At 39.2% G+C, this 17156-nt stretch overlaps 1 protein-coding gene across 1 annotated transcript in view; it reads left to right on the forward strand.

The window, feature by feature from the left end:
• Nucleotides 1-17156, forward strand: part of NAPB (NSF attachment protein beta) — a 54260-nt gene that overhangs the window by 25308 nt on the left and 11796 nt on the right. The window contains exons 3-5 of the mRNA XM_049775255.1: nucleotides 2611-2727; nucleotides 6378-6424; nucleotides 6572-6649. Of these exons, the coding sequence (XP_049631212.1) occupies nucleotides 2611-2727; nucleotides 6378-6424; nucleotides 6572-6649 (242 nt within the window). The remainder of the gene's footprint in view (nucleotides 1-2610; nucleotides 2728-6377; nucleotides 6425-6571; nucleotides 6650-17156) is intronic.

Genomic DNA, 17156 nt, shown 5'->3' on the forward strand with positions numbered 1-17156 from the left:
GATCTGTGGCCCGCTGTCTGACCAGCTACCCTGACATACCAGAAAAAAAGAGGGACGGCTTTCCTGGCATGTGTGCTCTGCTGGGTCCAACTGCGAGCTCGTATGTTTAAATTTTAAAATACCAAAAGGTTTGTAAAATTTTTGTTTTTGTTTTTGGGCCACACCCAGCAGAATTTAGGGGACTCCTAGCTCTGAACCCAGAAATCACTTTTGGCAGGCTCAGGCGACCATATGGGATGCTGGGGATTGATCTGGGGATTGAGCTGCACAAGACCTGGGTCTGTCTTGTGCAAGGCAAATACCCTACCTGCTGTGTTATACTCCAGCTCTTTCCCTCCCTACCCTTCTCTTCCCTCTCTCTCTCTGTTTGTCTCTCCCTTCTCTCTCCCTCTGTCTCTCTCTCTCCCTTCCCTCTCCCTCTGTCTCTGTCTCTCTCATCACACCCTGCTATGCTCAGGACTTAATCCTGGCTCTCTATTCAGGGATCACTCCTGACAGGACGTGGGGGAACTATATATAGTGCCAGATATTAAACCCATGTGTGCAATATACACTTAATGTTTCTTATACAATGAGTGCCTTACCCACTGTACTTTTTTTCTGGCCCCAGTTTGTAGTATTCATAATTGTGCTTTCCTAGTGGAATAAAAACTTTTAGATCCTTTCCCGTTGTACTGACTTCTCTAGACCTCACTGAGCTATATTTCTATCTGTGCTCATTGTTCTGAGTCTGAGCATAGTCTCTCTGAACTGAGAACCTTATGATACAGTGAATTTGTCCTCTGCTATGTCTCATGTTGACATGTAAAGCCCTCCTTAAATTGACCTAATGAAGCCTTGATTTCCACTGCTCTGAATGTTCTTTTCCTTCCCCTATGAGAAGCATGGACCTATCTTACTTATAGTTTCAGATCCTTTTAACTCATATGTGTTTCCTTTGGTAGGAATTATTTTTTTTTTTTTTTTTTTTTTTGGTTTTTGGGCCACACCCGTTTGACACTCAGGGGTTACTCCTGGCTATGTGCTCAGAAATCGCCCCTGGCTTGGGGGGACCATATGGGATGCCGGGGGATCGAACCGCGGTCCGTTCCTTGGCTAGCGCTTGTAAGGCAGACACCTTACCTCTAGCGCCACCTTCCTGGCCCCTGGTAGGAATTCTTTACCTCATTTTCTCATCCCAGTCCCTGATACAAAATATTTTCTGAAAAATTTTTAGGGAATAAGCCTTTCATGTTTTGCTGTGTTTCAGCAAAAGCCTGGGCAATACCCCATACGTCAAGCCCATTCATAATTCTTCCTAGAAAGTTTTCATATGAAGTGTTATACAGATGTTCTAGTTTAAGTTTTAGTCGTGATTTGTCTTTCAGAACAAAATTTTGAACTTTTAAAGTGTGTCCCTTTTACTTTGAGAAACTTTGTTCATGAAGACATTAGTAGTTTCTTCAGTGACAATGAAGTTGAGTAGATGTTGTAAGATGAGCAAATAAATATCCTTGACTATATTTTTTTTACTTTATTTTTTCTATTTTTATTTATGAAGACAAAGATGCAAAGAAAGAGGACAAGGTGAAATTACAGTGGGAAGACTATAACCCATAAACAGAATTCTCAAAAGAAATCTTCTTGCTGACACCTTAATTCTGAATTTTCAGCCAAAAAACATTAAGAAAAACAAAACAAAAAACCATGCACAATACTTTGTCCCTCAAGTTCGCAGACTGTAGTACATTATAACATTTCTTAGAGTACACAAAGCAATCCAAAGCCATAAAATTTATATAACTCCTTTCACATTGAAGGCTATAGTATTGTTGACATGATTGATCATAATACATTATTTCATTAAGAATGAATCAAAGGAACACAGCAAAGATGGTGTTTGCATAGGCCCAGAAAAATATAGGGGATATAAAAAAGAAAAGCCTTGGCCTAAATACAAGGAGACCTTACCCCTGAAGTTCTCCAGCACAAGACTATCCCATGGGGCCGGGCGGTGGCGCTGGAGGTAAGGTGCCTGCCTTGCCTGCGCTAGCCTAGGACGGACCGCGGTTCGATCCCCCGGCGTCCCATATGGTCCCCCAAGAAGCCAGGAGCAACTTCTGAGCGCATAGCCAGGAGTAACCCCTGAGCGTCACAGGGTGTGGCCCAAAAAAAAAAAATAAATAAAGACTATCCCACACAAGTTCTCCAGCTCCAGCCACACGAGGCTGTCCAACCCAATTCATTGTAGTGCCAACACACCCCTATCCTCTACACAGTACTTGACTATAATTTTTATCTCATTAAACATTTGTAGCTTGAAGCCCCTACTTAATGTTGTTATAAACTGAGAAGCAGAATTGATGGTCTAGAATGTAATTCTTGGTACTGTTGTTGCTCATGTTAGTCCACTTAAGAGGTTATTGTTGCTGACAGAAATTTTTTGCTATTTGAATTTAATACAGATTATTTTTATGTACAGCTAAGATGTTCTTAATCACATTTACATGTGCTTTTGACTGGAATGCTTCCTTTCAATGAAATGGAACTTTATTTTAGGAGTGGGTACAGTTCTTAGAGTTTGGGCATATTTGAGCTTCTTGTTTAACTATAGTAATTTATCTTGTTTAGCTGCAGGAAATGCATTTTGTCAGGCAGCCAAGCTCCATATGCAACTTCAAAGCAAGCATGATTCTGCTACCAGCTTCGTAGATGCTGGGAATGCCTACAAAAAGGCAGATCCTCAAGGTAAGACATCATCTCCGTTTTTATTTAAATTTGACTGTCAAGTCAATATTTGTGAATTTTCATAGATATACTGTGGAATTTTTGAATCTTTAAGAAAAGAAATTTTTTTTTACCTTGGGATAATATATTTGGAATTATAGGAATTTTTCTTCAATTATGGGTAGCTTCTCTAGAAGATAAAAAAATTGGGGGGGAGTTTGGGCCATATCCGGTGGTGCTCAGGGGCTACTCCTGGCTATCTGCTCAGAAATAGCTCTTGGCAGGCACGGGGGACCATATGAAAATATTTTAAATTTATTCGGACTGTGTAGTTTTTCAAATCTCTTTTCTTTTCTTTCGTGGTTTTTTAAATTTTTTTGGAGGTCACACCCAGCAGCGCTCAGGAATTACTCCTGGCTCTAAGCTCAGAAATTGCTCCTGGCAGGTTCAGAGGCTATATAGGATGCTGGGATTTGAACCACCATCCTTTTGCATGTAAGGCAAATGCCCTACCTTCATGCTATCTCTTCAACCCCCAAAATCTCTTTTCTTAAACTAGGTTATGCTGCATTTTGGAAAATTTTTGGAAATGTGCTTTAATTTTTACATGAGACTTCTTATTATCTTATTTATGTAGCTTATATTTTAGCTTAATGAATATGTATATTGATAACTAACTAAAGGAGACCTTATTATTCTTCCCAAATATACTGCATTTTGAGGTCAGTTAATAAATTATAATATATGCTAGTTAAAAACAAGTTCTTCACAGTTTTATATAACTTAAATATATTTTTCAAAGTATGTTTTGAGGAATAAATGGACTTGGTTATTTCAAGTGATAAAATTCTGCCAATGTTTATATTTAGAATATTCTTCATAATTAAAAATACTAATTTTTTCTTTCTTGTACATTTGCTGATAGCTGTGAAGTCTCCCTTTTCCCGTTTAGCTATTTATTTCAGTGCAGAAATTCCAACTTTTATGAAAATATCAGTGAAAAATATGATAATTTCAAGGACTTTTATATTAAAATTAAGCAATTTATTTCCAAAAGTGAAGTCCTACACAGAGCCTAAATGAGCAATGAGTACCATGATAGAGATCAGTTATATGGCTCATGGTACTGCATTTGCTTTGCATGCTTGAGCTCTGGATTCAATCCCTGGCATCTCAGGGGGTTAAAAATTAAGGTAGACAGGGGCCGGAGAGATAGCATGGAGGTAAGGCGTTTGCCTCTCATGCAAAAGGTCATCGGTTCGAATCCCGGCATCCCATATGGTCCCCCGTGCTTGCCAGGAGTGACTTCTGAGCATGGAGCCAGGAGTAACTCCTGAGCACTGCCGGGTGAGACCTAAAAACCAAAAAAAAAAAAAAAAAAAAAATTAAGGTAGACCAATAAGACTCTCTAATTTATCGGTATTTCAGAATATGCAGACGTTAAAATGTCTGTTTTAAAAGAATTTTTAGTGATTTGAAAAATGTTTACTTGGGCCCGGAGAGATAGCACAGCGGTGTTTGCCTTGCAAGCAGCCCATCCAGAACCTAAAGTGGTTGGTTCGAATCCCAGTGTCCCATATGGTCCCCCATGCTTGCCAGGAGCTATTTCTGAGCAGACAGCCAGGAGTAACCCCTGAGCAACGCCGGGTGTGGCCCCCCCCCAAAAAAAAAAAAACAAAAACAAAAAAAAGAAAGAAAAATGTTTACTTGATAACTAAAGATCCACTTGAGACCTGCTCACACTCTGCCTAAATGAGAGGTCTATAACTTCTGTTGCAGTAGAAAGATTGGCTCTACCCAACCCCTCTTTGACACAATGGATTTTTTTCTTTTTTCTTTTTAATGCCACTAAAGTTTTTTAAAACTTCTGAAATGTATCTAGATACATGGAAAGGAAAACATCCCAGTGTTGGGCTTGAATGGGAATAGAGATATATTTTTTTATATATAGACAGATTATTTTCTTTATTTTGAAAGGTGTAACAGTAAACCTATTTTTCTTACATAATATAGGGGACATTCCCTTTTAGTTTTCTACTTTTATTTCTTTGTAGTTTTTCATTTAGGCCTTTTCATTTTGCTGCCTTTCATGTGTGTATGTGTTTAAATCTCCCCCCCCACCCTTTCCCTTCATCATTGTTGACATTGTGATGACATGGCTGTGGTATTTGAATGTTTTTAGGTATGTTGCTTGCTGGGTTTTCACATAGTTCCTGGGGTGTCACGTTTTTAGCTGAGGCATGCAGGTTATGATTTTATTGTGCATCAGGCTATGGCACTTGCAGACCTTTTTAGTTGCTGTGCTTTTTGGGGATGACACACACCCTTCTGTGCTGTGACTAGCAATTTATTGTAGTACGAGGAACCATAGACAGTAGAGTTGCCAGGATTATGATGAGCATATTGCACTAGGGACTTTGCATTTGTGACTCCATTTTAGGCAGTGCTCCAAAATTCTTAAAGTGTTGGTCACTACCCTGTATGTGTAATTGAGCATATCTGAAATGAGTATATGTGAAGAATTTGAAAATGCAGTGACCAAAATTATGCAGTGTCAACTGAAGTCAGTTGTAATGAACTCAGAGTGTTTCTGACAGCACTTGCCTTTCTGGCATTTCTCAGGTGCAAAGGGGTTTAAAGTGGAAAAAGTGTAAGAATTTCTGCCTTCACCCACTGCACTATTTCTCCAGGCCCCTAGTTTCTTTTTAAACTCAAAGTGAAACTTGAGAAGTAAAACAAAATGGCAGTATTACAAATTACAATTACAAACCAAATGCCAGAATTACAGATAGCATGATTTTTATGACAAGAGAAATCTGTTGTCTTTGTTTTATAAAACTGATATATTTTCTTAGTACTATCATTTATTAGATTGGTTTTTCCTTTTATGTGTATGCTAGTGCACCATAAGTTATCCTTTTTAACATTATGAAATGTTGACCTAAGAGTTGTTGGAACAGCAACTGGAGCTGCTGGGTAGGTCATTTGCCCTGTATGTGGTTGACCCAGATTTGATATCAGGCATCCCATCTGGTCTTTTGAGCACTGACAGGAGTGAATTTTGCATGCAGAGTTAGAGCATCACCAGAGGTGGTACGAAAACAAAAACAAAAGTTGTTGGAAATAAATGAAGTCAATGCTATTGTAAACTATGATACGTCAAATACAAAATAAATAATTGTTAGATTGGAATTTTAAAAGTGCTTTGATTTGAATTTGCCTGGAGAAATAGTTTGTTGTATTGATCTTTCTTGTGAAGTTGTACTGTCTTCCAAAATCATTGTACATACCTGATGCCAATGCAGAATACATATTTACATTTATGTTTTAGCAGATGTAGTCGATCAATGTTGATAACAACCCACATGATTTTGTCTTCTTTATAATGCAGTCTTTCCTCTGGATGGAGTCTCATGGTCGGGTTAAGAGTAATTGAGCTAATACTCCTCCAGCTCTAGTTCCCTAAATTGCACTACAGCCGCTGTGGGCAGAGCATGCTGATGGGTCTGGACTTGTGTATGATTTGAGTTTGCTTCTCTGCAACTAACCTGCCCACCCTCTAATCCAAATGGGAGATCCGTAACATCTAGTGGCAGTTAGGAAGATAGCCTCAACTGAACCTTCTTTGACTGAATGGATTTTTCATTTTTTTTTAAATGCCTACGCTTCAGAGGCTATCAACTGCTTAAATGCAGCCATCGACATTTACACAGACATGGTAAGATACTGCTTTGTGTAAGAGGCTGTGGGGTGGAGTTCTTGAGATGACTTAGAGTTGTATTCTTTTCTTGTTGGTTGTTCCCCCAAATACTGGCATTCAAATAGGTAAAACGGAATCTGACTTTGTCTTTTGTTTTCTTCCCAGGGACGGTTTACCATTGCAGCCAAGCATCATATTACTATTGCTGAGATCTATGAGACTGAACTTGTAGACATTGAGAAGGTAAGTATATCTCCTAAACTTAATGTACCACATAGTTGCCTTGAAGAGCTTGCTTTTTCAGCAGTGATAGTGGCACAGCCTTATTAGAGATGGACTAATATAGAGCCTTGAGGGATCATTTGGCTGAGAATTAAACTTTTTCAGGAGTGTCTGAAATACAAGAGCTGGTTAAAACATATCAGTACCAAGTCACCTGTTTTGTTTCTGCTTTCTCTGTTTTGTGTCAGAATATTAGTATTACTGAGGAATTTTTACTTCTAACACTGAGAGGAGTTCTTTGCATTTTGAGGAAAGCATAAGTACTGCAGACATCTATGTATTTTGTATTCAGCTTTGATCATTGGGAAAAAACTATATTTATACTGCCTATAATCTGTTAAGTGTGCAATTGCATTGTCTAAATATGTTTACATATATTTAAAATATTTTATTACTAAAATGCTAAGCTTATTTGAGCAAACATTATTCCAGTATATGTATATGATATAGATTTGCCACAAATATTGAATTATAAAACATGCTTAATTTTTAGTGCAAACAAATAAGGTGGGCTTATAGTAACAAGGGAAGAGAAGATGTAGGAAACACGGACTGAGCACTTACCCATATTTGGTAGCATGCTATGATTTTATTTCATTTTAGCTTAATAACACTGAACCCCTTTATGGTTGACAGAGGGTTATGGTATTTGGTTATGGTTATGTTTATTCAGGTAAGAGTAATATTTTACTAGTCACAATGCTGTACTTTCTCCTCTTGTATTGTTTCTCATTTTTGGTATTGCTTGTAGGGTTGAAGGGTGAGTGGAAAACACCCATTAGACTTCTTTGGCAGTCTTAGCTCATACTGTAGACAAATATTTGTGGAAAACTGTCCTCTGCACTATGGAGGATAGCAGGTGTGAATGGGAAAGAGGAAATGTTGTAGAGGAGATTGTAGGTAATTACTTTTTGCCTAAGAGATGTCACCTTCCACTTAGAGATTATAGTTTCATTCTATTATTAGACACTGGCACACTTTCCTCTTTCATTTCATTTCTTCCCTTAGTTTCTAGACATGGTGTCTACCTGATTCTACCTCAGCTGCACACTTCCAGCAAATTAGCTGGTCCTTCTCTTCTACCCTCATTCATTTTGGGGTGTGCTCTGTGGCAGTATTTTTCACTTCACAGTTGCATCCTTGATACTGCTCTGCCATCCACACCACAGCTTTTGCTTAAGTATAAGCTTATGCTAATGTCTTAAAATTCTGTCTGTAGAACTCTGTGTCAGCTTGAGATTCTCTAAGTCCCTTTCTTCCAACTTCTATTTGTATCTCCCAGTGTTCTTGAAACCCTAGTCTTACTCACTCCTTCATAATGCCCTTCAAATGCTGGTATCCTTGAACTTTCTCCTTATCCACCTATGAATATTTTCTGTGATTCTTTTCTTAAGGCTCCTACATCTCAACACTTTTTATTGCCTCCTTGTCCCTCACTTTCCACAGATCACTGCAATAACTTTCAGATTGACCTTTCTGTGTTTACTCATACTGAAGTTCTGAGCTCCATTGCCTAAGATTCCCACACAGCTATTCCAGAGTCATGCTCTTCATCTCTCCTGTACATTTTCTCATGGAAAGGGAACTTTATTCTGAGAAATAAATAGGCTTATCAAAATTTGGGGCCAAAAATACAGAACAGTGGGTAGGGTACTTGTCTTGTACACTGCTGACATAGGATTGATCCCCAATGCCCCATGATTACCAGCACTGCTAGGAGTAAGTCCTGAGTGCAGAGACAGGAGTAAGTCTTGAGCACAGCTGTGTGTGAACCTAAACATAAACAACAACAAAAAACCAGTACTGGGGCTGGAGCAATAGCTCATCGGTAGAGTGTTTGCCTTGCATGTGGCCAACCCAGGACACTGGTTCGATCCTGAGCATCCCATATGGTCCTCCGAGACTGCCAGGAGCGATTTCTGAGTTATTCAAAGTCAGGAATAACTCCTGAGCACTGCCAGGTGTGCCCCCAAAACACCAAAAAAAAACACAAAAAACAAAAAACCCAAAAACCAAACCATTATGTTGCCAGTCTCTTGGCATAAAATTATGCTGGTTTGGGCCTGGAGAGATAGCACAGCGGCGTTTGCCTTGCAAGCAGCCGATCCAGGACTAAAGGTGGTTGGTTCGAATCCCAGTGTTCCATATGGTCCCCCGAGCCTGCCAGGAGCTATTTCTGAGCAGACAGCCAGGAGTAACCCTGAGCACCTCTGGGTGTGGCCCAAAAACAAAACAAAACAAAAAAATTATGCTGGTTTTTGATGATGTCAGTAATAATGTGTCCCTTTTTCTCAAGTGTCTCAGTGGTCCTCAAACTATGGCCCGCAGGCCACATATTGTATTTGAATCTGTTTTGTTTCTTCATTGCAAAATAAGATATATGCAGTGTGCATAAGAATTCGTTCATAAGTTTTGTTTTTACTATAGTCAGACCCTCCAATGGTCTGAGGGACAGTGAACTGGCCCCTGTTTAAAAAGTTTGAGGACCCCTGATAGAGCTTGTAAACAAGTAAGCTAGATTATGTTTCTTCACTGCTTTCATAGTTGGCATTGGCCTCCTTCAAAAAACAATCAAGGCCTTGCAGATGCTTCAAGTACTATTCTGACTTGTCCCACATTCTACCATCATTTACCTCTTAGACTTCCTATTTTACTCTGCTCTTCTCATCCTGCTTTACTCTGCTGTTGCATCCTTTTTTATATTTTTTTATTTTTTTGCTTTTGGGCTACACCTGGTGGCACTCAAGAGTAACTCCTGGGCCCGGAGAGATAGCACAGCAGCGTTTGCCTTGCAAGCAGCCGATCCAGAACCAAAGGTGGTTGGTTCGAATCCTGGTGTCCCATATGGTTCCCTGTGCCTGCCAGAAGCTGTTTCTGAGTAGACAGCCAGGAGTAACCCCTGAGCACCGCCGGGTGTGGCCCAAAAACCAAAAAAAAAAAAAAAAGAGTAACTCCTGTCTCTGTGCTCAGAAATCTCTCTGGCAGGCTTAGGGGACCATATGGGATGCCAGGGATCGAACCTGGGTTGGCCACATGCAAGGCAATGCCCTATCCGCAGTGTATAGCTCCAGCCTTGCTGTTGACCTCTGCTACTCTTTACACATGCCAGATGAGCTCCTGACTTGGAATCTTTGCAGAGCTGTCCATTCTGCTTTCACAGCAATCCTCTCAATGTCCATGTGACTGACTACCTTCTCTTTGTTACTCAATGTTTGTTTTTGACCCATATACAACGTGCTCAGGGATCATTCCTGCTTCAGGGGACCATATGAGGTACTGGGGACCGACTGTAGGATGGCTGTATATAAGACGTGATTTACCTGTTGTGTCTCTCCTTGTTCTTGATTTTGCTCTGTCTCAACATAAATGAATGTTTTTGTGTTTTGGATAGATGCCAAGAAGTGGAATCTCTGAGTTATGTAAGAAAAGAGTTCTATTCCTAATTGTCTTTTAGCTTTTGAGCCACAACTGGTGGTGCTCAGGGATTACTTTTGGTTCTATACTCAGAAATTACTCCTGGCAGGCTATGGGATGCTAGAAGAAATTGAACTCAGGTTGCTGCATGAAAGACAAGTTCTTACCTGCTGTACTCTCTCTCCAGCCCTCGTTTCTAATATTTTGAGAAGTCTCCGGTTTGCCTTTGGTGGAGGCTAAACAGAGGACATTCTCACTAACTGACTGTAGGCTCCTTTTTGTCATACCTTCCTGCATTGATTTTTTTCCTTTTAAAGTATGATATTCTCACTGAGAATATCTTTTATATATTTTTATATATCTTTTGATATTGAGATATCTTTTGATTTGCATTTTCCTAATAATAAATGCCAAATAAACATGTTTTCATATGCCTATTAGCCTTCTGTATATCTTCTTTGGGGAAAAGCCTAATTTCCTTGGAGAAGAATTTTTTCCAATTTTTGATGACTTCGATTATTGTTTTTGAACTTTCTGAGTACTTTATAAACCTAGACATTAGCCCTTTATTTGATGTATTTTGTGATAACATTTTATCCTGTTTAATACGTTTTGGTCAAAGGTGTTTTTTGAGTTTTTGTTTTATTTTTCCTTGCAAAGCTTTTCTGATTTAATGTACTCCCTTTTGTTTGTATTTGTTTTTTAGTTATCTTTGCCTCTGAAATCAAATCATTGATGGTATCTGGTCTTTTAAAAGCAATTCTAGGGGACGGACTGATAGCACAGTGGTAGGGTGTTTGTCTTGCATGCTGCTGACCCAGGATGGACCCAGGTTGGATTCCAGGCATCCTGTATAATTCCCTGAGCCTGCCAGTAGCAATTTCTGAGCACAGAGCACAGAACCCCTGAGCACCACCAGGTGTGGCCCCAAACCCAAATCCAAAATAAAATAAAATATAAAAGCTATTCAAAAAGCATATTACTACATAGAATTACCTTGTGTCTTTGGACTTCTGTGTTTAGCCACCATATAATCTTTATTACATAGACTTGCCAGGTTTTGACTAGTCAGTTTCCTGGGACCAGAGAGATAGCATGGAGATAGGGTATTTGCCTTGCATGCAGGAGGACGGTGGTTTGAATTCCGGCATCTCATATGGTCCCCTGAGCCTGCCAGTAGCGATTTCTGAGCGTAGAGCCAGGAGTAACCCCTGAGCACTGCCGGGTGTGACCCCAAAACCCCCCCAAAAAAAATTGGGCTGGAGTGGTGGCACTAAAGGTAAGACGTCTGCCTTGCCTGCACTAGCCTAGAACGAATCGTGGTTCTATCCCCCGCATTCCATATAGTCTTCAAAGCCAGGAGTGATTTCTCAGTGCATAGCCAGGAGTAACCCTTGAGAGTCACTGGGTGTGGCCCAATAACCAAAAAAAAAAAATCAGTTTTCTTAAAGTACATCCTAACCCTGTATCCTAAAGTATACTGTATTTAACTTATTATAAAATAATTTCTTTACTATTAATATTAGCCAAAATATGTTTTCATTCATCTATAGCTTAACTTTTGAATACTAGTAATTTATCAAGTCTCATAAACATTACTGCTTTGACTTCATAAACCCAAGTAATGAATGAACCCTCTTTAAATCATGTTTTAAATTGTTGTGATCAGTCATGGAATACATGTTTAATAATAGGATGTGTTTAAGGCAGATTTATGACGGTTCTGTTTGAGAAAAAGATTCTAAAATCTCTACATTGTAAGGCTATTTCAAGTATTTTACTTACTGAGAGGACTCTTGAGCTCAAATCTTGGAAAATGAACTTAGTAAATTTGAGACAATTTAACTACAGTCCTAGAGAGCCTTATCTTTAATTTTAGGATTCTTGTTTTCTTGGCATCCTGGCATTTACAGATGTCCTAAAGAATATTGTGATCTTTTGGCATACTGCTTAATAATCAACCAGTTTTTTGCAGTTATGTCTTGATACCTATTTTCTAATTTAATACATGTTACCCTTGAAATTATTACATCCTGGAGGCTAATTCTAATGTGTAAGATTCTACTTATGCTTGGTAAATTTTACTGAAATTGTCCCTCCTTTGGACTTTTCTACTGTTCCAGTTATCTGTGACCTAAAGTGATCTGAAAATATTACATATAGTAAGTTATTTTGAAAGATTATATTTACATAACTTTCATTACTGTATATTGTTGAAAGTATTCTATTTATTCTTTTTTTTTTAGTTTTTTTTTTTTTTGGTTTTTCGGGCCACACCCGTTTGATGCTCAGCAGTTACTCCTGGCTAAGTGCTCAGAAATTGCCCCTGGCTTGTGGGGACCATATGGGACGCCGGGGGATAGAACCGCTGTCACAATCTTTCCTTGGTTAGTGCTTGCAAGGCAGACACCTTACCTCTAGCGCCACCTCGCCGGCCCCATTTACTTTTTTTTTTTTTTTTTTTTTTCTTTGTGGTTTTGGGCCACACCCGGTGGTGCTCAGGGGTTACTTCTGGTTGACACTCAGAAATTGCTCCCAGCTTGGTGGACCATATGGGACACCGGGGATCGAACCGAGGTCCGTCCTGGGTCAGCCGTGTGCAAGGCACTGCACCATCGCTCCGGCCCCCTATTTACTCTTAATTTATTGTTAATCTCTCTCTCTCTTTTTTTTTTTTTGGTGGTTTTTGGGTCACACCCGGCAGTGCTCAGGGGTTATTCCTGGCTTCAGGCTCAGAAATTGCTCCTGGCAGGCATGGGGGACCATATGGGACACCGGGATTTGAACTGATGACCTCCTGCATGAAACGCAAACGCCTTACCTCCATGCTATCTCTCCAGCCCCTATTGTTAATCTCTTAATGTACTTTTTGTTTCTGGGTCACAGCAGGTGATACTCAGGGCTTACTCCTGACTACTTAGGGATCACTCCTGGTGGGCTTGGGGGACCATATATATGGTATCTGTATCAAACCAGGATCAGCCACATCCAATCAAATACTCTACCCACTATACTATTGCTCGTCTTCCCCCTTATTTTGTGCCTAAGTTTTAAGTTTAAACTTTATCATAGATATATGTTTGTGTAGAAAAAGCATATATGGTTCAATACTGTCATGGTTTTTAGGTATCAACTGGTTTTTGAACTTAACTTCTCACAGGTAAGAGGGCACTACTGTAAATGTTGAACATTCCAAAGTGGACCAGCCTTCTAAAGATAACCAATAGGTGGTCAACCTCATTTTTCTGACAGTTCTTTTTTATTTGTTTTTAGGGGACAGTTTGGAGGGTGGTGTGGATGTGGTGTCAGTGGTTATCCCTGGCTTTGGACTTTTGTTTAAAATAAATCCTCAGAGTTGTGAGATCACCCCATGCACAGCGTTTCCACCCTTAGGCTGTCAGGTCTGATGAAGGTAGGATGGCCATGAAGGATTAATTAGCCAAGCCAGTCAGGAGAGAGTCAGGGAGTCTGTCTGTGCCTTGTGGTCTCTCTCTGAGCAAGACAAGCCAAACTGCTCTTTATTCTCCCAGAACAAAATCCAGTGTGGGGCAAGGTAGAGTGATCCAGGTGGGCTTTTACATATCAAAGAAAGAGGTTTAAGGGAAAGAGGAAGGTTAATAGCTTGGGTTAATAGCTGATAGGTGTCAGCTTACACATAGGAATGACCCCTGTTGATGCTTAGGAACCAGATGCAGTGCCAAAATATTCCAGGTGGAGTTAACTCCATGCAAGTCACATGCTTTATTTACCACCTTTACTATTTCTCTGGATCCTGATTTCTTAAACCAGGATAAACTTTCAGCTCTAGTTTCTATCAAAATTTGGAGATATCACAACATTTGATTATTGGTTTGTTAAAAACTAAGTTTATTTTACTCTGTATTTCACACTTAAGTTTAGCTCTGGTTCACAGTTAAAGCAAAGCATATTAATGAGCTTTTATTAATGAGCATATTAATGAGTATGTTTTTTAATGTTCATTGCTTTATATTTGGGTGTCACACCATGTGCTACTGGGGAGCTTTTCTTGGCTAGGTGGTTGGGTAATGGTGTGGTGCTGAGGATCAAGCCAAGGGCTCCTACATGCATTTTTCTCTGCCCTTAAGCTATCTCTCTAGTCCTAACTTTGTTGTTGTTATTTCAACTTTCAAAATAGTTGTACCATATGGTTCAACTTTATTATTGCTGTCTAGTGCTCTAGGGACTAAATGCATCCTTCTCTGAGAAGAGATTATGTTATCTGGTGTTCTTCAAGGAAAATTTGGTCATGTTTCTTATACTTTACCACACTTACTATAATGGGAAAGAATTAAATAAGGACAGTTGAGAAACTTTCCTTCATAGACTTTACATATCAATTAAAACATTGTAATGAACAGGATATGTTATTTGAAATGCAGTTTGTTTTTGTTATATTGTCTATATGTTAGCACATGATAGGTTCATAATTAGGCCTACGGACATAATGGTGAGCAAAAGTATATTACAAAGGTTACAGTTTAATGAGAGAAGATGTACACTTATCAGCTAATTCTTAATTGTATCTGATAGCTCTGACAATTGTCAGAATATATTCTAGATGTTTTCTGTATATGTTTATATATTCTGTAGATGTTTTTGTAATTTTTATAGGGTTTTATATAAAGGAGCCAGATATCTATTCTGTGATCATTATTTAATACTTCATGAAGAATTTTTCACATTTATGCTTTCTTTTTATTTGCTTTATCATTACTTTTTATTTTTATTATTTACTATTTATATTATATTTACTATTATTTACTAAAATACTATTGTTTCAGCCCCAGTAAATGTCATTACATTTTTTTTTTTTGGTGTTTGGGCCACACCTGGTGCTCCTGGCTATGTGCTCAGAAATTGCAGGAAGATGAAACCGCAGTTCGTCCCATGTTAGCATGTGCAAGGCAAACGCTCTACCGCTTGCGCTACCACTCTGGCCCTGTAAATGTCATTACTTTTTATTTATCTGTCATTTTTTTGGGTCACCCCCAGCAGCGTTCAGGGGTTACTCCTGGCTCTACACTCAGAAATCTCCGCTGGCAGGCTTTGGGGACCATATGGGATGCCAGGATTTGAACCACCGACCTTCTGCATGCAGAGCAAATGCCTTATCTCCATGCTTTCTCTCCAGCCCTGTCATTTTTTATTTATTTGATTTGAGACACTGGTTTTGCTCAGGTGCTACTTACATCCCTTTGCTCCTGGATTGTTCCTGGGAAGTACAGGGGGATCACACAATACCCAGAATCTAACTTAATCTACTGTGTACAGTGCATGTGTTCTAGCTCTTCTAGCTATCTCCCTGCTTTACTTGCAATCTAAATATAGTGTTCTATTTTTATCAACCACTTAGTTTCAGTTTTTCTGCTAATACTTAGGACATTTGAAGAATATGTTAGGATAGATTGAATACCGGAAACAACATATAGATTGGACAGATTAAATGCTTGAAATAAATAGGCATAGTTTTCAAACCAGAATGTCTGTTTTTTACAAAACATGATGCTCTTCAGCCTGGACATGGTCAAGATCAACTTTTCCCTGTCAGCCTCTGGCTTCACAGAAGACACTATAACAATATCTCTTTTCTTCTAGTCAACTCCCATTGCCAGTAACTATAACCAAAATAATATTATAATATAATTTTCTAGCCTGTTTTATTGTTTTGTTTTTACACCACACCTGCATGTGATCGAACTTATTCTTGGATTCACTCTCAGGGACCACTTCTGACAAAGCCTGGGGGTCCATATGGGTTCCTGGCTATGCCACTTGTAAGCAAATGCTTTACCTGCTGTACTACTGTTTCAGCCCCAGTTTGGATTTTTGATCCTGTGCCTTTTGTATTTTGTTAAAGTACCTTTTAGCCGATCTCTGAGCTTTGTTTTCTCTAGACAATTGTCTACCAATGCTGCTTAATTCTTGACTGAAAATAGCAATTTACATTGTCATTTGTATCAGGCTCTTTCCACAGAACTTCCTTCATGAAGATGTACACGTCAGTGACATATATTCTTCCTTCAGTGTTGTCATGTTCTTGATTTCACTAAATCTTTTTTTTTTTTGGTGGGGGACACACCCGGTGGCACTCAGGAGTTTCTCCTGACTCTGCTTTCCGAAATTGCTCCTGGCAGGCACAGGGGACCATATGGGATGCCAGAATTGAACTGGGGTCTGTCCTGTGTTGGTCTCGTGCAAGGCAACGCGCTACTGCTTTGCTATCTCTCCAGCCCATATTTCACTAAATCTTAAACCACACTATGACACAGGCTTTTATTTTTCCAGCTTTGCAATCTCTGCTACTTCTCTTACTGTTCAGTACCACATAATAATAGATTGAAGCAACAACCTTATTGTAGATGATATATATGGTATTGGGAAAACTTGTGTTCCTGTAGCAAACTATAGGTCTAAAAAGAAATTTTATATGTCTTGAATAATCCTAAACCTTACTACAAACAAAAATAAATGTTTTTTTTGGATTGGGAGGTAGTTGTAGATATATGGAGGTTGAGTTATTTTGTTTTCTTTTGTTTTTGGATCATACCTGGCAGTACTCAGAGTTCTGGCTCTGTGTTCAGGTATCATGAATACCATGGATTAACCCAGTTCATCCGCATGCAAGGCAAGTGCCTTGCCCTCTGTTGCTTTTGCCCCACATTTTGCTTTTTATAGTTATTTATAGAAACCAGGCTGACAGAGCCAGAGGAAATATAAGGGGTAAAGTGTTTATCTTGCACTCTGCTGACCCTGGTTCAAATTCTGGCACTATATAGTTCTCCAAACACCAAAATAAAAGAATAAACTTTTTAAAAAAGGAATGGACAAAGCTGGCAGAAATTCTGCCCCCCTTCCCCTTCTTTGGTTATATCAAGTGTTGCTTAGGGCTTATCCCTAGTTCAACTGAGGGATCACTTCTGGAGGTGCTTAAGTGACCATATGTATGTACCAATAATTTAGCCAGGGTCTGCCTTGTACAAGACAACAAGCTCCTTAATCCATGTATTATTCTCTCTGGCTTAGTTCTGCCTTC

This window comes from Suncus etruscus, chromosome 6 (genome assembly GCF_024139225.1).
Source record: "Suncus etruscus isolate mSunEtr1 chromosome 6, mSunEtr1.pri.cur, whole genome shotgun sequence".
Taxonomy (NCBI): Eukaryota; Metazoa; Chordata; class Mammalia; order Eulipotyphla; family Soricidae; genus Suncus; species Suncus etruscus.